The sequence below is a fragment of the Leptonychotes weddellii genome, chromosome 1 (assembly GCF_054177405.1).
Source record: "Leptonychotes weddellii isolate Sample4059 chromosome 1, ASM5417740v2, whole genome shotgun sequence".
Lineage (NCBI taxonomy): Eukaryota > Metazoa > Chordata > Mammalia > Carnivora > Phocidae > Leptonychotes > Leptonychotes weddellii.
Genome location: NC_138369.1, coordinates 53,446,739 through 53,467,973, shown reverse-complemented (window position 1 = coordinate 53,467,973; position 21,235 = coordinate 53,446,739). Strand labels below are relative to the sequence as shown.

The 21,235-nt window shown below is 42.0% G+C and overlaps 1 protein-coding gene across 1 annotated transcript in view; it reads right to left on the bottom strand.

Moving 5' to 3' along the window:
- Positions 1-21,235, bottom strand: part of GLB1 (galactosidase beta 1) — a 79,946-nt gene that overhangs the window by 23,262 nt on the left and 35,449 nt on the right. The window contains exons 8-12 of the mRNA XM_081823878.1: positions 20,725-20,846; positions 20,599-20,639; positions 15,999-16,111; positions 3,978-4,052; positions 1,736-1,825 (exon numbers count right to left, since the gene is read on the bottom strand). Of these exons, the coding sequence (XP_081680004.1) occupies positions 1,736-1,825; positions 3,978-4,052; positions 15,999-16,111; positions 20,599-20,639; positions 20,725-20,846 (441 nt within the window). The remainder of the gene's footprint in view (positions 1-1,735; positions 1,826-3,977; positions 4,053-15,998; positions 16,112-20,598; positions 20,640-20,724; positions 20,847-21,235) is intronic.

The following is a 21,235-nucleotide window of genomic DNA, read 5'->3' as shown; positions in this document are numbered from 1 at the left end:
CAGATAAGTTTCCATTTCAAAAAATGGGGCTGAATTCCTAACGAAGTGTTCAAACTTAACATCACAACAAAGGGACAAACTGACCTCACGGGCATCCTGACACGGCGCTCTGAGAAGGACACACCACCTTTGTCATGTTCCCGCCAAAAATGTGTTACTGAATCTAATCAGTGAGGGGCAGTCTACAAAACAACTGGCCCAAACTCTTCAGAAATGTCCATGTAGCGAGAAAGAGAGAGAGGAGAAACAAGACTTAGGAATAGTTACAGATGAAAGAAGACTAAAGGGACATTGTAGCTTAATGCAATGTGTGATCATAGAGTAGAAACTGGATTGAAAAAAGTTAGATATCAAGGATGTCATTGGATACTTGACTATAGAATGCATATTAAATAATAGGATTATATCAATGGTAAATTTTTTAAGTCTCATCATTATATTGTGATTATGTAGGAGAATGTCCTTTTTCTTAAAAGATATACGCTGTAGGGGCTCCTGGGTGGCTCAGTCGTTAAGCGACTGCCTTCGGCTCGGGTCGTGATCTCAGGGTCCTGGGATCAAGCCCTGCATCGGGTTCCCTGCTCTGTGGGAAGCCTGCTTCTCCATCTCCCACTCCCTCTGCTTGTGTTCCTTCTCCTGCTGTCTCTCTCTCTGTCAAATAAATAAATAAAATCTTTAAAAATATATATATATGCTGTAATATTTAGGGGTGAAGTGTCAGGATATTGACCACAAACTCAAAGGGTTAAAAAAAGGCAGTTGACTGCATACATACACTCAGAGGAACTGTTAACACTTAGTGAATCCAAATGAAAGCGATATGGGTGTAATTATACTTCTCTGGCAATGTTTTTAGATTTGAAAATTTCTAAAATAAAAAGTTGGGAAAAACATTTTAAATAAATATGAGGGGCGCCTGGCTGGCTCAGTTGGTAGAACATGAAATTCTTGATCTTAGGGTCATGAGTTTGAGCCCCATGTTGGGCATGGAGCCTACTAAAAAAAAAGAAATGGGGCGCCTGGGTGGCTCAGTGGGTTGAGATGCTGCCTTCGGCTCAGGGCATGATCCCAGGGTCCTGGGATCGAGCCCCACGTCGGGCTCCTGGCTCAGCAGGGAGCCTGCTTCTCCCTCTCCCTCTGCCTCTCCCCCTGCTCATGCTCTCTGCTCTCTATCTCTGTGTCTCAAATGAATAAAAAAAAAAAAAAAAAGAAAGAAATATGAGGCAGTGCCTGGGTTCACCACACACATGCATGCGTGCACACACTGACACACACATACACACACACACGTGCCCTGCTCTCTGTTCTCTTCAAAAGCAGGAAAGAGAATCTCTGAGAACCTGATCTATTAAGAACACAGCCCCTATACCTTTGAGCAAACAAGGACAAATAATTAAGTTGTCTTTTTTGCGTATTAAAATGTGATTTTCCTTTAATAATACAGATTAATTAGATCAGAAATGCACTGTTTATAGCTTGCACTAAAGAATTATGTTGAATCAGGCTGAGTTACTACCTTGTTTGAGTGATAATAAGAAATGGGGAGGTGGGAAGATAGGAAAGATCAGCCCACCATGTGGTACTTAAAGCCGAAGAGAGCCTGGAAATATGCAGTGAATTTACCTGGGATCTGATTTATCTGCCTACCGTTCTGGTCCCTGCACTCAGGACAGGCCCTGCAAGGCAGTGCAGAAAGGACATTTTTGTAAGCAGAGAAAGGCTGAAGGAGGCCTACCTGTTTCACCTGGATAAACGTCAAGGGATAAAGGCTTTTTATGGGCCCAGGCGGACACAGAATGTTCAGTGCATCCTCCACTGTCTTTAACTGAAAAGAAACAAAAGCAGCATTCACTCACTGTCACCCCTGGGTGGAGGGTAATGCCATTTGCAAATTATCAAAGACATTAGTGGGTTTCCCCAAAATCCCTAAATAGACCTAAGTAGTTCAAATCCCGCTCAATGCTGCACCGCCCAGTCACCTTCAATCATGTCTATCCATGAGTTAGGGAACTCTTGATGAAAAATAACTGATGGTAATCGTAAGGTTTCAAACGTACCTGTTCACAAATACAACCTCCTTTGTATTAAAGGCCCTTAAAATGAATGAAAACCAAGGCTCAGAGGCTGCCTCCTCTGTAAAGCCTTCCCTAGCATTCCTGAGGGAAGTAACCATGACTGTGCCTTCCTCTGAACTTGTCTGGAGCATATTTTCCACGCCTGCATCACTGACTAGTTGTTTGCCTTTGCTGTCCTTGCCAGACTGTCAGCTCCTTAGGGCAGGGTCTGAACGGTGCGGTGTCACCCAATACCCAGCACACAGTAGACACTCAATAAATACTTATTATATTCAGTCTAAATGACTGTGTATTCTTGCAGCCCAGGAAGCTTATTCTGATGCAGTAACAAGGATGGTAACAGCTACTGATCACTGAGCACCTACCCAACTCCAGGTAAGAACACCTTACATGCACACCTCACTGAATCCTCACACCACCCAGGGAGGCTGCCCTCGTTGTCCCCATGTTAGGGATGAGGAAACAGGTTCTCAGAGAGGCTCACCGCAGCAACGGCAGAGCCAAGATCTGCAGTTAGGTTTGGCTCCAAACCCAGGACTTCCCATGGCATGATACTGGTTGGGAATTTTATAAACACTTGCCAGGGTTACCATACCTTGCTGATGTGTGGCATCAAGGAAAACAAAATCTTAAGTACAATTCCATCAATTCAGCTACTCACATGGATGTCTTTCTGTTTGGACAGCTAAAGAAATTCAACTCACGGTAAAAGGTTTTATTCTATATGACCATGTCCAATATAAATTTAATTCAGTTATATGTGAACTTGCTACCTTAAATTGTACACATTTAGTTAATAAAGAAAAGCTATTTCTGCTTACACAATTTTCCTTCATTGTAAACAGAATGTATTTTTGGTACTAAGATTGGTTTTGTTTGGTTTTGCAATGTTGCTGTATTAAATATTTGCAGTTATTTTCTGTTGCATAAAAATAAATTTCTCACAGCTCCAAAACAAATCAACCTTTACCTTAAGTAGCAGCAGCAATGAAAAAGTAGAAGGTGCTCCCTTTACAAGTGTGATTAAAGTCTGACTGAACTAAATAAAGATTCCTATCAGGCAGACAGACCACATTCTTTGTAGAATGTAACACATGTATCTGACACTAGGTGGAAAATGTTACAAGAGCTCAAGCAACCATAATATCAAAGGGCTTCAGGAACGGAAAAATTATACAATCATGTTTGGCATTTTGGTTAGATAAAAACTTACGCTATTTTAGAATATCAAGATTCTTAAGAAATACGTAACTGCTTGTGTTGTTTTTTTTTTCTTGTGAGTTAACAGATGTAGGAGTTAGGGATTATAAAAGGGGAAATCCTGAAGACAAAGATGGTCAAAACAAATTGATTTTGGCTTACGTCACTCCTGACAAGAAAATGAAATCTCCCCTTTTTCTTTCCTAGAATAAAATGTCTCTCTTATTTATGATTAATTTCTAGCTTTCCCCCTTGATGTCCCATTTACCATATAAACCACAGAGCACAAAAATTAGAACATGATTCTGAGATGGAGGAGAGTATACTGAATTGTGCAAAGATCTATGAAAATGCCTGTGAGTTACGGAAAAGAGCCTCACCGGACATAACAAGGTACCATGTTATTCCCACAAAGGCTCCTGAAGCTGCTTTGGATGACCGATCATCGAACCAAAATGACCTGAGTGATCTAAGAACGCCCACCTACTCCTGCTCATGCCCCGCGTGCTCATCCTGTCAACCTGCACACATATCCTCTCACCTCTCACGTCCCCATGTTCCCAGAAACATCACCTACCCCAGTAGTCTCACAGAAAACAAATTCACAGAAAAATAGAACCAATGCCCCAGTGTAACACTTTCACTCACAACTGCTGAGTTCCACTCCCCACTCTCAACAGCTCTGCTTATGTGCTCTCTTACCTTCTTCAGAGCAACTTTTCCATACGCAAACTTGGGTGTAGATGGAGGGATAAAACCTTCTGGTACTTTTTCAAACTATAAATCAGAGTGGAAAAAGAGAAGATAAAAAGCTGTTAAATCGTCAGAAACACAGTTATACGATTCATTTTTCAAAAGGAGGCTCAAAGACTCCAACAACAGTGCCAGTGATTCTTGGAAAGGCAAAGGAACAAAAGACTTTTTCCATGACAGGGTCTGGTAAAGTTTTTACTTCTAAGTGTGTGCTTGTGTATTATCTCTGTATTTTAAGCTCCAGGAATCATTCAACTAATTATAGAACACAAGACTTCGAAAGAGCAAAAACAAGGAGAGAGAATGAGGTGGGGTGGGGGGAGAAAAGGAAGAAGGCCCACAGCAAGACAGAACCTGAAGGGAGGTAGCCCTAGTAGGGAGAAGTGTTGCTTGCAGGTTAAATCTTACTGGTAGATTAAAGTTTTGTATCAGTGTTAAATCTCTTGTGGTTCTATAAGAGCATATGCCTACCTATTATGAAACACACACCGAAGTATTTAGGGGTAAAGGCTCATGACGTATGCAACACTCCAGTGGTTTAGGAAACCCAAGGGGGTGGTGAGGGGCAAATGATGATGCACAGAGTGTAATGTTGACATGGGTGTATCTGGGTGTGGGATACTCAAGTGTTCTTTGTACTACTTTTATTCTTGAAACTCTTCTATAACTTTGAAATTATTCTTAAATAAAAGTTAAAAACTAACATAAAAATAAAACCTTATTAAATACACACACACACACACACACACTTTAGAGTCAGAGGATGTAAGTGCCAGGTCTCAAAAAAGTCTGTGTCCATCTCCAAGTAGGTTGCATTATGATCTCTCAGTCTCCTTATATTTCCTTCCTCCTCCCTTATTCTCTTCCTCCCTTTCTCCCTTCCTTCCCTTCAGTTTCCCTTTTTAAAAGTAATTTAAGAAGGAAGATAACAGACTGCTATAATGAAAAACAATAGTCTCCTGACTCACTATTCTCTTAGTTCTATTCTTCAGAAGAAACCATTTTAAATTCATTTAATTGTTCCCCTTTTGCAATTTTGGTCTCTAAATAATATACTTACTGCGATTTCTTATTTGATCTATTAAAACATTATCATTGATTTCCTTAATACATGAGAATTTAGCTCAGTTGTACTATTCTGAATATCTTTCTTACTAACATGGTTATATTAGCATTTTCAGTTTCTCTACTGGTTATCTTTGTAGCTTGAAATAATATACCTTTATATCTTAGTTCCATCAGTTAAGATTATCCTTTGTATCCATACCTTTTAAGGCTATTTGCATCCTTCCCTGAGCTCTCTTCCCTACTTCCACCCCCAAGCCATCAGCTATACTTTTACATTGTCAAGGTTAAAACAGTCTGTCCTGTACCCATAGATCTTCCCTTCACCTGTACATTGACTTTAAATTCAAAATCAGTCAATAGTGCTTGTGCTCACATGATTATAATTACATAACATTACTCCCTGAAAAGTTAAGTAGTATATACCATGATGTCATGTTCTGTCTTGTTCAGCTTTTTGTGTTTTTTTTTCCCTCCCCTGGGGCTTCCAATTGCCTTTCTTTTTTCCTGTTTGCCTTTAGGTTAATACCTCTACAGGTTGTTCCAAATTTCCAAAGATGGTATCAAGTTTCTCCAAACATCTGTTTCCCCCCTAGGGAACTCCCTATTGGAACTCCCAAGTCTTCTTGCTCCAAGGAACTGACTCTCCTCTAGGCTTGATATTCTGGGACTTCTCTTCATTATTCTCCTTGTTTTAGCTTCTGTTTCTAGGATCTTATAACTACCTCATTTCACTGGAGCAATCTTAAGTAACTTCCCAAGTACTAGTATGTGGAAGGAAAATTTTTTGAATCTTTGAATGTCTGAAAATGGCACATTTAGCTGATAATTTGAATGACTATAGGGTTCTATGTTGAAAATCATCTTCCCTCAGAAGGGAAGATATGTCCTCCTTGTATCATCCAGTATGACTGATACCCAGTTCATTGTTGTTCTTTCAAAGGTGATTGGCTTTTTCTCTCTAGAAGCTTGTCAGTGCTTTATTCTCTCTGTTTTAAATTTTTCCAAGGATGTGTTTGGATATGTATGTTTTTTACATTTACTATTCTGAGCAACTCAAATATCCTTTTCTGTTTTGGAAAAAAAATTCTTTGATATTTTCTTTTCTCCATCTTTTTCCCTTAAAGGTAAATTAAACATTCTAGATTGTCCCTCTATATCTCTCATCTTTTCTCTATTTCCATCTCTGTCCTCTAGTTTTAGTTTCTAGATTATTTTTTATTTTGGGGAACTCTTTTTTGTTTTTTAGTGGCTCCTTTTTCAAAGCATCCCATTCTTATATTGTGGAAGCAACATCTTTTCAAATGTCTCTGAAAGATATAAATTTGAGAGGGTCTGCTTTGTTTTGCTTAAGATCTTTCGTTCCTATCCCTGATTTCTCTGTTGCCCTTAGGTTATTTTTCTGTTTATTTCATTTTGGGCTTTCTCTTTTCCTTTACAGGTTTTATGGATGTCCTCAACATCTGGCCACCCTTGGCCATTCATTCACATTTAATGGTAATGCAAATGAATACACCAACATTTGCATAACCATCCTCTCTATGCCAGTCCTGTTCTGTATATAGGAGCAAGGCTTGTCCAGTGGAGAACTTTGTTTTAGGGTGATTTGGGAGGGAATCAAAGATAGTATGTAAGGTCTTTGCTCTCGGGCTGCACACTTTTTTTTTTTAATTCTGATTTTCTGTTAAAAAAGATGCTTCCCTGATAGTCTATTTGAAAGAGGGGTGGAAGAGTGGAGGACTTGATGTGAAGTATGTAGAATTTCATCAGCCTTCTCATTTTTAGCTCTGTTTCATTCTGTCTCTTGTCACACCTGCACTTCCAGGACCCTGGCTCTCCAAGGTTCTTTAACGGCAATCTACTCTCTGTTACCTGTTTCTATAACCCCCTTTCATGCTCACTGGAGATCTAGAGTTCCTCATGCTACTTCCTTAGTCCCCTCCACCTATTTTGGTTTCCCAGAAAGTTTTTGAAATCTCTCATGCATGGACAGCTTCCCTCTCATTGGCTTAATTTTAGAAAAAAATTTTTTTAAGATTTTATTTATTATTTGACAGAGAGAGACACAGTGAGAGAGGGAATATAAGCAGGGGGAGTGGGAGAGGGAGAAGAAGGCTTCCCGCAGAGCAGGGAGCCAGATGCGGGGCTCAATCCCAGGACCCTGGGATCATGACCTGAGCTGAAGGCAGACGCTTAACGAAATGACTGAGTCACTCAGGCGCCCCTTGTTGGCTTCATTTTAAATATTTTATTTATTTGAGAGAGAGAGAGAGTGAGAGAGAGAGAGAGATCATGAGCAGGGTGGAAGGGTAGAGGGAGAAGCAGGGAGAAGCAGACTCCCCACTGAGCAGGGAGCCTGATGCAGGACTCGATTCCAGGACCCTGGGATCATGACCCAAGCCGAAGGCAGATACTCAACCAACTGAGCCACCCAGGCGCCCTTGTTGGCTTCATTTTAAAAAAATATTTTTTTATCATTTAATAACATTTGAAAGGCAGAGTATGTGGTCAGTCAGCCATCTTGAACTGGAAGTCCTTTATATTTCTAGTATTCTATGAATTGATATTTCTGTGAAATTTTTAAAAGAGTACATTAAAATGATCTTCATGATTCGTATTAAAATGAATGTGAGGCCAAGGAGTTATTACTGTTGATCTCAGACAGACAAAATGTGAGCTCTCTTCCAGCTTTCCCTACAGTCCTAGAACACATTCATTCTCCTTTGGCAGTTTACCCACCTCTTCCTTCTCCACCTCAGCTGGCCAAGAAAATCAGAAAACACAAATTCACAGAGGGGATCTGAGAATAGTCTGATCTGTTTTCCGAGGTCCCCCATTCACCTGCACATAGTAGTGACCATGTCATATCTAACTCCGAAAGTCAAAGTGGATTCCAGGGCGCCTGGGTGGCTCAGTTGGTTAAGCGACTGCCTTCGGCTCAGGTCATGATCCTGGAGTCCCGGGATCGAGTCCCGCATCGGGCTCCCTGCTCAGCAGGGGGTCTGCTTCTCCCTCTGACCCTCCTTTCTCTCATGCTCTCTGTCTCTCATTCTCTCTCTCTCAAATAAATAAAATCTTAAAAAAAAAATTAAAAAAAAAAAAAGTGGATTCCAGTGTAACTAGGACTGCCATCTCATCTACCACATTGGAAGAAAAAGTCACTGCACAGACATCTTTCTTTAAGCTCCATTCACCCAACATTGATGGAGTGCTTCTCTGCCTGTTTTGTCGTCTCATTTGCTACTCACAAAGACCCTCATTGCCAGTATTGTATTCCCTTTTTAGAGGTGAGACTAAGGAACTTGCTCAAGATTATCAAGAGGGCAAAGGAGTGAGCTGGGCTGCTGACTCTAAGCCTAGTGTTGTTTCTACAGCTCCATCTGACCTCCTTTATTGTACAACAATAATACGACAGAAAGTGTCTTCTATTAAACATAATTCCAAAGACAAAAACACCCCACAAAACCTTTTATCTTCCAGTTTTCCTCCTGGACCATCCCCTTATGCACATACACCATGTAAGGTTAGAGATAGTTTTGTAATTTGCTACTGCTACTTACCAAAAGTACTTTTGGTATGACCAAATATCGACAATAATTTTATTTATTGCATATTATATCCAAATGGATATGACCATCCTTTCAATATTAGGAGTTAGATCATTTCCAATTTTTGATATTATGAATAACATTGCAATGAACAACTTTATGTTTATAGCATTATCTCGGTTTAAAAAAATCCTTTTTTTTTTAAAGATTTTATTTATTTATTTGACAGAGAGAGAGAGCACAAGCAGGGGGAGCGGCACAGGCAGAGGGAGAAGCAGGCTTCCCGCTGAGCAGGGAGCCCGACGCCAGGCTCAATCCTAGGACCCCGGGATCATGACCTGAGCCAAAGGCATACGTCAACTGACTGAGCCACCCAGGTGCCCCTAAAAAAAGTCTTTTACTCCAAGTGAGGAGTTAATAGTCCAGATCATGAGAAATGTATGTGTAAACAAGTTGTATCAACACACTACGGGAAGTAGAGTGTTCAAGATTTCCACACTGTAAGGTGGTGGAAGAAAACAAAGTGTGACTAACTTTGCAGAGAGACAGATCAAAGACAACTCCCCAGAGAAAGTAACTGAGACGTGTTCTCATTTTCCAGATGGATTAGGGCAGAAGGAACATATGTGCAGCGGCCAGGAAGTATCAACAGTACTGTCCCATTCATGGAATTTTATGTACCTTCATTTTAAGGCCGGACAGTCACGTACAACAAGGGGAGAATTGAAAAATGAGGCTTGAGGAAAATAGGACGCCAAATCATGGGAAGCATCCTGATCAGATCAGCATTTTAGAGAAATCACTCTGGAAGATAGACTAGAAAAGCCAGGTCTGCAGGAGAGGAAAAGACTAGTGCCACAAGAGTGTAGGCAATGCTTTAAAAGTCTAACATTTGTTACGTAATAGTCACTTTGTCATCCTTAATTATCAGACATAAAACACTGTGTTTCCACAGGCACCATGGATCAGCAAGAGATAGCTTGTGTCTACTCACTGAGCTAATGTCATTCCATCCATAAACCAAGAACAATCAATCAGCCAGTGTAGACTTGTCCTCAGTCAAGTTTCAAACTTCATTAAGCTTTTTTTTTTCTTTGGAAGATATTTATTTATTTATTTATTTATTTATTTATTTATTTATTTATTTATAGCATGGGTGTGGGGGGGGGGAAGGGCAGAGGGAGAGGGGGAGAGAGAGAAGCTCAAACAGACTCCACACTGAACACGTGGAGCCTATGTGGGGCTCCATCTCACAACCCTGAGATCATGACCTGAGCTGAGATCAAGAGTTGGATGCTTAACCAACTGAGTCACCCAGGCATCCCTTCATTTAGTTTTGAAGTACTAAGAGTCACTGTGGCCATTTTTGCATTCTGAGTCCCCACCCAGCCCCAATGCCCACCTCAGGGAATCCTAAGATCCGCTCCACTGATCAAGGTCCTCAACATACAAATTGATTATTTTTTGTAAAATGACCCATTGCCAAAAACCCATCTGGACTTTTATCTTTGATAGAATCCCTATGAAGAAGTGTAACAAAACTCCTAAAAAATGGTCTTAAATTCATTCAAAAGCATACAAAAATAAACTCACCACTGCCCCTCTCAGGGACTGGTAGGGAGGAGGAGGGCGCTGCCCCACGGTATTATGGTTCATCCTCGAGGTCAAAGTGTTAACCATGTCTGGTAGAGTTTTACCCACACCAAAGAGAATATCTTAGAAAATGCAAATGTCATGAGCTTTGTCATACCTTAAAGAATCATATGCAAAGGGCCACCTGGAGCCTTTATCACTGAGCACAGGTCTGTGCAGCCTGATGGGAAATTATCCCTAAGCGTCCATGTCAGTGAAAGATACTGTCCACAGACACCCAACTTACTCTTGAAATAGATTAAAAAAAGAGACCCATTCCACTTTTTAAGTCTCTGTTAATGGAAGAGACAGGAAGAACTATATAGGGGGGTGTTTATGATCCCATTCTTTTCCTCAATGCAAGCAAATATTTTGAATATCATTTAACAAACCACCCAACTGAGCATCTACAAAGTCTAAGAAAGTAGTTCATTTCTCTCTTCCAACCTAAAATATCAAAAAAGAGAATAGGGAAAACTTTCTTCAGACTGTCTCCTTCATGGGTTCATCTTCCTGTGCCCCCTGGTTAAACACTCAGGATACCCTGGGTTTGTCTCTTCTTGGCCCACTGCTCCTCTCCCTGAGCTCTCCATGGGCCATCTTAACCTCTCTTGGACTTCAGCCTCTACATCTACTGATGACCCTGTCCTACTGACATCTTCTGGAGTTTCTCCCTCTTAGGTGAGGTGCTTGCTGGATAGACGCCTCCACCGGGATGTTCCCAGAAGCATCTGGAGCTGCACAAGCCCAGAATGGAAGTTGCTTCCCTTGCCCCTTCCCAGCCTGTACCTTGTCTGCAATCCTTTATCATGGTTGCTGCCCACAAAACCCATCCAGTTATCCAACCGAAGCTATAACCTGGACAAATCAATGACCCCTCATACTTCCTCACACCTGCAGGCAGTCAGTTACCAAATCCTACCAATTTTACTTCCTCAACATTCTTCAAATCTCTGACTTCCTCTCCATTCCCTGCTGCCCCTAACATCATCTCCTTCCTAGGTTATGGCAGCAGCCTCCTAGCTCATCTTCTGCGTCCAGAAATGTCCCAGGGGAGGGTCCTGGCAGTGCGTTCACATGGTCACAGGTGTTTGTAAAATGTGCAGAAGTAATATAATTTAACCACAATAAGCTAAGACCCTTGTCTCCTTCTGCTCCAGCTTCCCTGTGTCACATAACCCTTACATATCAGGAGACTTTGGAGTTGCTACAGGCATTTTTGGAATTCAACCAAAGGAGAGCTGAGGTGGAGATTTATTTAATTTGGGTGTAGAATATATCTACACAGTTCATAGTCACTTCACAGTCAATGTGCTGACTCACTTGCATATCACTTGATAGTGCCCTGAGGCACCCAGCCTCAGAAGTATGGGGGTTCTAGAGGAGACACAGGGTTTTAAATGTATGGGGCCAGAACCTGTCTGGAGAAACTTCTTCCAAATACTGCAGCTCATGCAGGAAGGAACTGGAGAGAGATTGCCCCAATTTTGTTAACAATTCTAACCATTTATATAACATTATTAGTAATAAAACATGAAATTTTCTGTTTTCTAAATTTTTAATACATACTAAAAGACAAGGTTCAATCAGCCACGCTGAAGAGAAAGATTTCCGTTCTCTCCGGAGAAAAAGATTACAAACAGAGACAAAAAAAAAAAAAAAGCATGCAGCCAAAAGAATACTGTAAGGAAAGAAGGACAGCAGATATATTTTAAACAGTTAATAAATCCAAAATATGCTTTTAAGTTTTGTGATGTTTGTGATTATTTTAATCTTTAAAATTTTTAAATTTGTAATGATTTTTTTTTACTCATTTAAATACACATTTGGGGTGCCTGGCTGGCTCAGTTGGGGGAGTATGAGACTCTTGATCTTGGGGTTGTGAGTTTGAGGCCCACGTTGGGTATAGAGATTACTAAAAACAATAAATATACATTCATTCTTGTTGCTTTATCCAATACCCTTTCTGAAATGCGTATCTGAATACATCACTTTCTTCACGTTCCTCAACAGGGCGTATGCAATAGTAATAATGTTCTTGGTGATAATGTCACCTGTCTATTAAGGACAGTAATATAGCAGTGACGGTTTACAGTTGAAAGAGATCGGAGAGCAAAAGGGACCTGGAGATAGTTAAAGGTCTCTGGTAATCTAAGAGATGAATAAAGCTAAATCCCTACCTCACTCCCAACAGCAAAAACAGCAATTCCATGTGCATCAATATAAAATATGAAATCACAAAAATTTTAAGCACTCCACAGGAATTTATTTACACTACTAGACTAGGGAAGCAGCCATGAAGGAGAGAAGTGGTAGATTTGACTACATAAAAATTCAGGATTGTTTTTTACAGAAAAAAACAATGAAGAAACCCCCCCCAAACTGTTAAAAATGCCACAATAATAGAACTCTTGCAAATTACAGAGAAGACAAATAGGCAAACAGAGAAATTATGAAAGAACCGGCAAAAGTAGAAGAAGAAATGCGTATGGACAATTTATGCATGAGAGGGTGTACAACTCTAGCACTCATCACTAAAGAAATGCAGTGTTTTCTTTTAAAACAATCCTTTATAACTATCAAATGGCAAGGTCAAAAAGTCTGATAATTCACAGTATTGGTACTGTGGGGAAGTACAATTTCACTGAAGAACCATTTGGTAATATCTATCAGAATGTCAGAGGCAAGCAACACTGACCCACTAATGCCATTTCAAGAAAGTTTTCTACAGCTATCTTTGACCTCGTCCAATGCCATCTCACCTAAATGGTTGCAAAAGCCTTGGAATTGGTTTTCCTGTTCTATCCTTGTCTTGCCTCCCAGAGTCTAGTCTCCACATAGCAGCATGAGCAATCCTTTAGCTGCTCTGTTCAACTCTACAATGGATCTCCATTGCACTGAGAGTCAAAGCCCTTTCTTACAATGGCCCCCAATAAGGCCCTATGGGATGAGTTTCCCATTATCTCTCTGATCTCACCTCCTACCACTCTCCCCTTGGCTCACTAGGCTCCAGCCGCACTGGCCTCCTTGCTAGTTCTTAAATGCCATGCACATGCCTACCCTTTCCCTGGCGACATTCTATTTGAACGCTCTCGCCCTGGATGTCCCCCATGGCTGTCCTACCACCTTAAAGTCTTCACTCCAGCTTCACCTTCTCAAGGAGGCCTTATACATACCGAGTGGCTAAAACCATGCCTGGCATGTAGAGGGAACTTGCTAAATACTTGGAATTACTTGTGAATAAATGAACAATGTGGGTCAGGTCAAATAGTGTCTGAAACAATTATAATAATGCCTTCTAAGGTTTTTTTAAAGAAAGAATTGAAATACATGAACTCTAAACCCAAGAGAACTAAACTACATGACATTAATAACATATAAGTCAAGAGGGATATAATTGGGGTTAATGTGAGATAAGGTTTTGGTTGGATGGTTGTATTGATTACTTTTTAAATTATTATAAGCTAAAACTGAACGTTAAATTTTTTTGAGAGCCGGACATAAAGGTAGGCATACTGTATGAACCCATTTATATAAAGTCAAAAAAACAGGCAAAACTAACCTATGGTGACAGAGGTCAGGATAGTGCTTGGCTCTGGGGATTGAAGGTTCATGACTAGAGAGGAGCATGAGCATGGCTTCTGGGGTGCTATGTGTTGATTAGAGGGGTGTGTTCACTTTGTATAAGTTCACTGAATGGGATGCTTATGAGTTGTGCTTTGGGGGGGATACATATTTTACACTTCAGTAGGTAACCACTAAAAGAACAGAAATATACTGAATAACTTCCAAACTGTGGGGGGGAGGATGATGGGTGGGGGGTGGCTAAGGGGGAGGATAAAAATAAGAAAAAAAAAAATGACTCAGAAAGTAATCAAGGGAAGACAAAATGGAAAACGTGGATAAAAAGATTATTATAAAATGAGACAGTTGGAAATAATCAATGTGTATCAAGAATCATAATGAATGAGAATGAATAAATGCACCAGTTAGAAAACAGAACTGCTCAAACTAGATTTTTCAAAAATCCAATTATATCTTGTTAATGAGGGACACGTTAAAAAAATAAAGATTGAAATTCAGGATGCTTGGGTGGCTCAGTTGGTTAAGCGTCTGCCTTCGGCTCAGGTCATGATCCCAGGGTCCTGGGATCGAGCCCCACATCGGGCTCCCTGCTCAGCGGGGAGTCTGCTTCTCCCTCTGCCCCTCCACCTGCTTGTGCCCTCTCTTTCTCTCTCAAATAAATAAATAAAATCTTAAAAAAAAAAACTGACACAAGTATAAAGAGAAATATGTAAACACAATTCTTTCAATAAGTAATCGAATAAATGGACAGAAAGCCAGGAAGGATAGCAAAGATATCAACAGCACCTTGAATAAGCGCAATCTAAGGAACGGGTATATAGATTATGTCCAACAATTATAAAACATACAGTCTTTCCAAGAAGGCATGGAACATTCATTCATTTTGATACACGCCAGGCTCTAGGACTGGGTTTGACACATTTCAAGGGATTGGTATCATACAGACATATTCTCTACCCAGAATGCAAATATGTTAGAAACCAGCAAACTAGAAAAAATACTTATGTTTAATAATTGCTACTTTTGAACTACTTCTGAACATTTCTAGGGCCAAAGGAAATCCAAATACGCATTTTTAGAAGTCCAATGCACTATCCATCACGCACAGAGCCCAAATAGGCATTTTTAGAAGCAAATGATATAAATATATTACATATCAACACTTAGGAGCTGGAGCTATAGAGGTACTTGAAAGAAAGGCTAGGTTACAAAGTTTCAGATAAAGGAAGGAAACACCAAAGATAGGAACAGAGAGGTTTGAAACAGAACAAACACAAAAGAGAGAACTTGGGAGTCATCACTTTAAATTGTGCAGAGATGAAACCCATAGTAAAAATTAGCGTGCACAACATTTCAACCACAAATCTGAAAATCCAGATGCAATGGACAAGTTCTATGAGTGGTTAAGTATTGATCATATTTTTCAATATGCTTAAAATATTTCATCATGTAAGTTTTAACACTTAGTCTTAAATTGAGACTAAGGCATACTTAAAACAAAGGTCCATACCATTTATAGGCAGAAAACCTTTGTTTTTTAACTTCAAAACTCAGGTGACTGAGCAGAAAAATTGTGGGTTTTTTTTTTTACCCACAGCAGAGACAGGAAACCCCACCTGGGTGCTTTAGATGCCTCAAAAGGTCACAGCGTAGTGGGACTGAGCAGTTGAGCTTGCAGGCCAAAAGGAAATAGCAATGACTTGCCCCAAATTAAAAAATGAAGTATTGCTGACAGCTCACCTTTGTACCGTGTTTCACAAAAGCCCACAGATTTGCTCTCATCCACGCTTCAGCTCTGTGTGTGGACACACATTTTCTTACCTTCAGTATAAATAACTGTCATGGCTACCGCTCGGGCACAACAGATGGGCCAGGCCTATCCTGGATGCCTGACCGGTGTTTTTAATCCTGATAACGCAACTAGGCGCTATCGCTCCGGTTTTACGGGGAACAGACTAGTGGAGGAACTTGCTCACAGGCTCACTCTGAATCAGGTGGGGGCCGAGACTCAAGGCCAAATCCCTCTGAGGCCTCCCTTCGTACGTCGTTTGAAACAGCAGGGAATCACTGATAGAGCACAACGTGTCCAAAGCAGGCTCGGTCCCAGACCAGCCCACTGCAGCCCACACCAAGCACCCACCTTCCGAATAACGTCTCGCAGAGCAAAATACTTCTCAGTGAGATCCCCTGCCTCGCTCAGTGGGGCGTCATAGTCGTAGCTGGTGGGCTGCGCTTGGTAGGGCATGTTGGCCCCTAGAAGACAAAAATACACCACTAGTTACTACCGAAGGCCTTCCCCCGGGACAAGGTTTTTGGGATTTGTGGGCTCGGGTTGTGGAGGGAGAAAATAAAGGACACATTAAGAACCAATTGTCAAGTGATACAGAGGTGGCCCTGAGGAGTCCAGGTTTAGAGAAATGAGTTTCTTCCTGCAGGTGGCCCTCACCAAGCACCTGAGAGTCTACAAGGCTCTGTCCCCACCCATTCTCTCAGCAGAAGCTCTTAGCAGGGACCCTAGCAGATATCACCATCACTGAACCAGGAGGGAAGCTGAAGTTCCCTCCAAAACCAGCTCAATGTCTCACAACCAGGAGTAAAGGGCTTCTGGCATGACCCACACCTCTGACTGATAATCCCAAAGTCTGTGATCTTTTCCATGCCCTCGGACCAAGGACCAGCCAAACACAACCGAGGGGTTATCAGAACACACAAAGCAGGAGATGACTGTGACACACGTCAGTCCCCAGATTCAAGTGGAACCCTAAGGTCTTTGTTAACGTCTGCAGAGCAAGGGTGCTGTGGTGTCCTCTCGTATCCCCTTCAGGAACAAGTCATGCCCCCACACCCCCAGCTGCCGGGAGGGTTAGCTGCTGCTGGCTCTCAGAGGAGTCCCTCTGCTCACGGGCCTCTGCTGGGTGACCTTGCCTAGGTTATGGCCCTCCAGGGAGGGCCCATATCCAATGACTGATCAAGGGGGGCTCAAAAACCCAGACCCTTGGCGGTCCCAGCTGCAGGGTTCCCTCTAGAATCAGCTGAGCCACCTTCAGAGAGGCCTCATTGGTCAACTTCTTCCTCTGCCCAGGGCTGCCACCCACACTCTCTAAAGGTGCTGCTCCTGGGAACGCGCCCCAATAAACCTCCTGCTGGGCAATCTCAGTCTTTTTCCCAGGGAATGAAACCCACAACAGAGACCAATAAATAATGCCAAAAAAGACTAGAAAAGTAGATGACTTTGCAATTATCATTCAAGCGGCACAACCTAGAGCAGAGGCCCCTCCCCTTGTCACAGATGAGGTTCACAGGTAGGAGATCGGATGCAACAGTGGGCTGTGATTCTATGCTGCTACTTAGAAACCTCACCCATGCAACATGGAGAGCTTGTTCAGATTCCTAAGCCCCACCCCACCTGAGATTCTGAGTTGGCAAGTCTGAGGTGGGACCTGAGACTCTGCATTCCTGACAGACTCCCAGGTGATGCTGATGCTGCCCTCTGTGGACCAGCCAGGCTCTGGGCCAGCCCTTTCTCTTCTACTCCAGAGCGCGTTTTACAACGCAAGGGTATGAGAATAAAGTTGCTTTCAGATCATCTTATAGCCATACTAATTTTTAAGTAAATGAGGCATAAAATCTGATAGTTCACCTGTGATTTAGTAACAAGTTCCCTCGACTGATCCCCCAGCCCACAAATGATGGAGCCACCTTGGGTGATCCTACTGGTGGTGAAGCTGACAGATGAGCTAGGCTGAGGATCAATTCCACCCGCCCCCCGACCCCAGTATTCTGTTTCATTTGTGCTTTGTACAAAATCTACATTTCCAAAGGACCTGGACCACTTAGGCAATTGAACTGACCAACTGACCCAGTCCTATTACCTTTACCGTCTTTTGTATTAATCAGAGGGAGCGGCCTGCCAACAGGTCCACCTGCCTGTGGGGATACATACATTAAAGCACATCCTTTGCTGTGAGATGCAAAGGAAAATAAAACCACATCCCTTGTTGCAAGGAGCTCACCTCTTTCGTGGCCCCTCCTCTAGCTCTAATGTGGCAGTCACCTTGCCCCCACACCCCGGGCCCCCCCTTCCTATTTATATGCATGGCATCACACTAGCTGCCTGCCCCTTGGAGGTAGATGCGGCCTCACTTACCCGAGCTGAGCTCAATCAGTGGTTACCAAGTTGAATTGAACGATGTAACTCCCAGAAACAAAATTACAGGCTGAGGGAAGCCAGGCAGGAAAGCTGGCCAGTGAGTTAAAGGATGGACTGAAACACGAAGTCTTTGTTCTAGTTCCACCAGCAGAATCTTTCTCTGGAAAATTCTCTGATCCTCAGACCATCACAGGGTAGTATCACAGAGAAACAGTCCTAACTTAAGTGTCTTCTGTCCACAGTAGGGAGTACGAGGTGGGAAGGCAAGGGAAATGGCAAGGCTTACCATTCCTCAACTCTGTGCGTCTTGTGAGAAGCCTCGGATGGCCTGGATCCCGCAGGGGGCCTCACAGATGGGGATGCACACAGGCAGAGTGTGGTGCACACGCCTGCATGAGCAGGTGCATCTACTGTGGCCAGGATGAGCAGGAAGCCCCCCACCAGGGGTTTTGCTCTCATTGCTCTCCTCTGGGATCTGACCTGAAGAGCAGCAGCTAAGAAGCACGGACTGGCCCTCCTCCATGTCCCCAAAGAGACCAAGCGCTAGAGCAGGCGAGAGAGGCCCACAGACACAGGTAGGGCTGGTGCGGGGGTTTCAGGATGCAAAAGGTGATCCAAGGGCAGTGACCAGCTTTCCAAGGCCCAAGTTCCAGGCCAGCCCTATCCCCTGCCAGCTGAAGGGGAAACACGTGGACTTTTTTTGGTACCCTGCTTTTCTTATCCGTAAAATGGGTCCATAATCTCTGGCACAGATGAGACTGCTATGAGGACTAAATGGGAAAACAGAGGCAGAAAAGAGACTTTTATGGGGGCTTATGGCAGGGTCAGGAGCAAGGCAACAGACTTTTTCTAGAAGGACAACTTCCATTTTCTGAGTGGTTGTTTTTATCTATCTAAATTTTTTAAAAAGACGAATGTATCATTTCAAGGAAAATAATACAAGATAAAAAAAATTCTACCACGTACTGTAAAGTTTCCCAAAAGTATCAGTCTTTATTCCTGGACTGGATGCTTGGCTCAAGTCCCTGAATGGAAGGTAGGTGGAGTCCTTATCTACTGAATGAAAAAGGTATCACTTTCTAATGAGAAGACTACACACAGACATGATCCAAGACTTTGACGAGCAAGCCTGGCATACTATGATCTTTTAGGAAGCGACGTTTGAGTTTTGCAGTATCTCCATTTCTTGGCTCTGATAATAGTAATAATATCAGTAACATTCGTAAGCAAAGTCTTCTCCTAGCCCATCCCATCCTGCACAAAAGAGAGCCGTTCATAGGAGCTGGTAGCACCCAGTTACAGATCCTAGGAGACTCAGGCCCAAATGAAGCTTCCAAAACTCAGCATTGAGGAGCATCCTCAATGATTCAGAGAGAAAAATGCAGATGTGGAGAGGGGTGAGCAATGAGCCTGAGGAAAAAAAAAACAACCTAATATAGCATGATTTGTCCACAAAAATCAAGGGCAATGAAGAGAATTTTGTCATAATTTTTCCTATTTAAAGAAATAAAAAGAGACCACATAGGAATTGAAAATGGTATGGTACAGTCATTTTGGAAAACACCATAGCAGTTCCTCAAACTCTAAACATAGAATTAGTTATACCACGTGACCCAGCAATTGCACTCATAGGTATACACCCAAAAGAACTCAAACGAGGATTCAAATGAATACTTACATGTTAGTGTTCATAGCAATATTATTTATAACGGCCAAAAAGTGGAAACAACTCAAAGACCCATCAACTGACAAATGGATAAACAAAATGCTTTATATCCATAAACAGAATATTATTTGTCAGTAGAAAAATAAAGTACTGACCCACACTACAACATGGATGGACCTGGAAAAGATTATGCTAAATGAAAGAAGCCAGACACAAAAGACCACATATTGTATGATTCCATTTATAAGAAATGTCCAGAATAGGCAAATCCATAAAGACAGAGAGTATAGACTAGTGGCTGCTACGAGCTGGGAGGAGGAAGAGAGGGAAGTTTCTCAGGTAAGGGGTTTCTTTTTAGGGTAGTGAAAACGTTCTAGAATTGGATGGTGATAATGGCTGCAGAGCTTTGTGATATGCTAAATACCACTAAATGGTACACTTTAAAACTGTGATTTTTATAGTATGTGAACTATATCTCAACAAAACAAAACGTTAAAAAAGAAGAAAAAGATCATAGCAGAATACATGAGCAAGTAAGCTATCGCCAGAGACTATGGGACCTGCCCAGCTACTTGGTTTGAAATAAGGCTTCTGGGGCGCCTGGCTGGCTCAGTCGGAAGAGCATGTGACTCTTGGTCTCGGGGTTGTGAGTTTGAGCCCCACACTAGGTGTAGATATTACTTAGAAAAATTATAAGTAAACTTTAAAAAAATTAAAAAACAATAAGGCTTCTGAGTGCACAAGTTATGTTCCTTAAAAATTTTTTTTAATGATTTTAAAAATTATATAGGCAGTTTTTATATCAGGAAATTTAGGAATAAACAAAAATAGAAAATAAAAATTGTCTGTAGGTACTTCCCACCCCCAAATCAAGCACCAGAAACTTTCTAGCATAAGCTTCCACACCTGTAGGATTGTTCTTACCATTCCAATAGGCAAAATTGGTTCCACCTATAAACATGTACCTACAAGGAAACAAGAGAAGAGACATACTTCACTGTGAGCCCACAGCTGTGGAGGGTGCCCTGCCCTTCAGAAATTAACACTCACAAGTTCACATTCGCCCCACGGGCAAGTATATCGTGGAGGGAGGAAGCCACCACTTCAGTCCTCACTGTTGAGTGAGGTTGGCCCCAATGGTCTAACCAGCCAGTATAGAATTCAGAATTCACCTAGGAAGAGAAAAGGACATGGAGCCTAGCACGGACTTAGGACCTTCAAAGGCTGGCATCTCCCTGTACCCATCACCCTCTCTACTCCACCGAAGGACGGGTGGAGAGCTGTGTGTTACATGCAGTGCTTGACCCAGAGCTGGGGAGCCCCTGGGGGGTTCCAGTGACAGCACTGCCCAAATTCAGTGTTTGGGCACCGACGACACAGATATTCCTGAAAAGTTGTCCCTGCAACAAAATTTTGTTAGCCAACCCTGAGTTTAAACAGGCAGGAAAGTTTGTTGGGCAAAAGAATTAGACGGCAAAATATTCTAATAAAATGATCCGGTCTAAGTTCACCCTTTGTGTCAGTCCAGATTTTTAGGTCCCAGGTTGACTTCAAGTGAGGT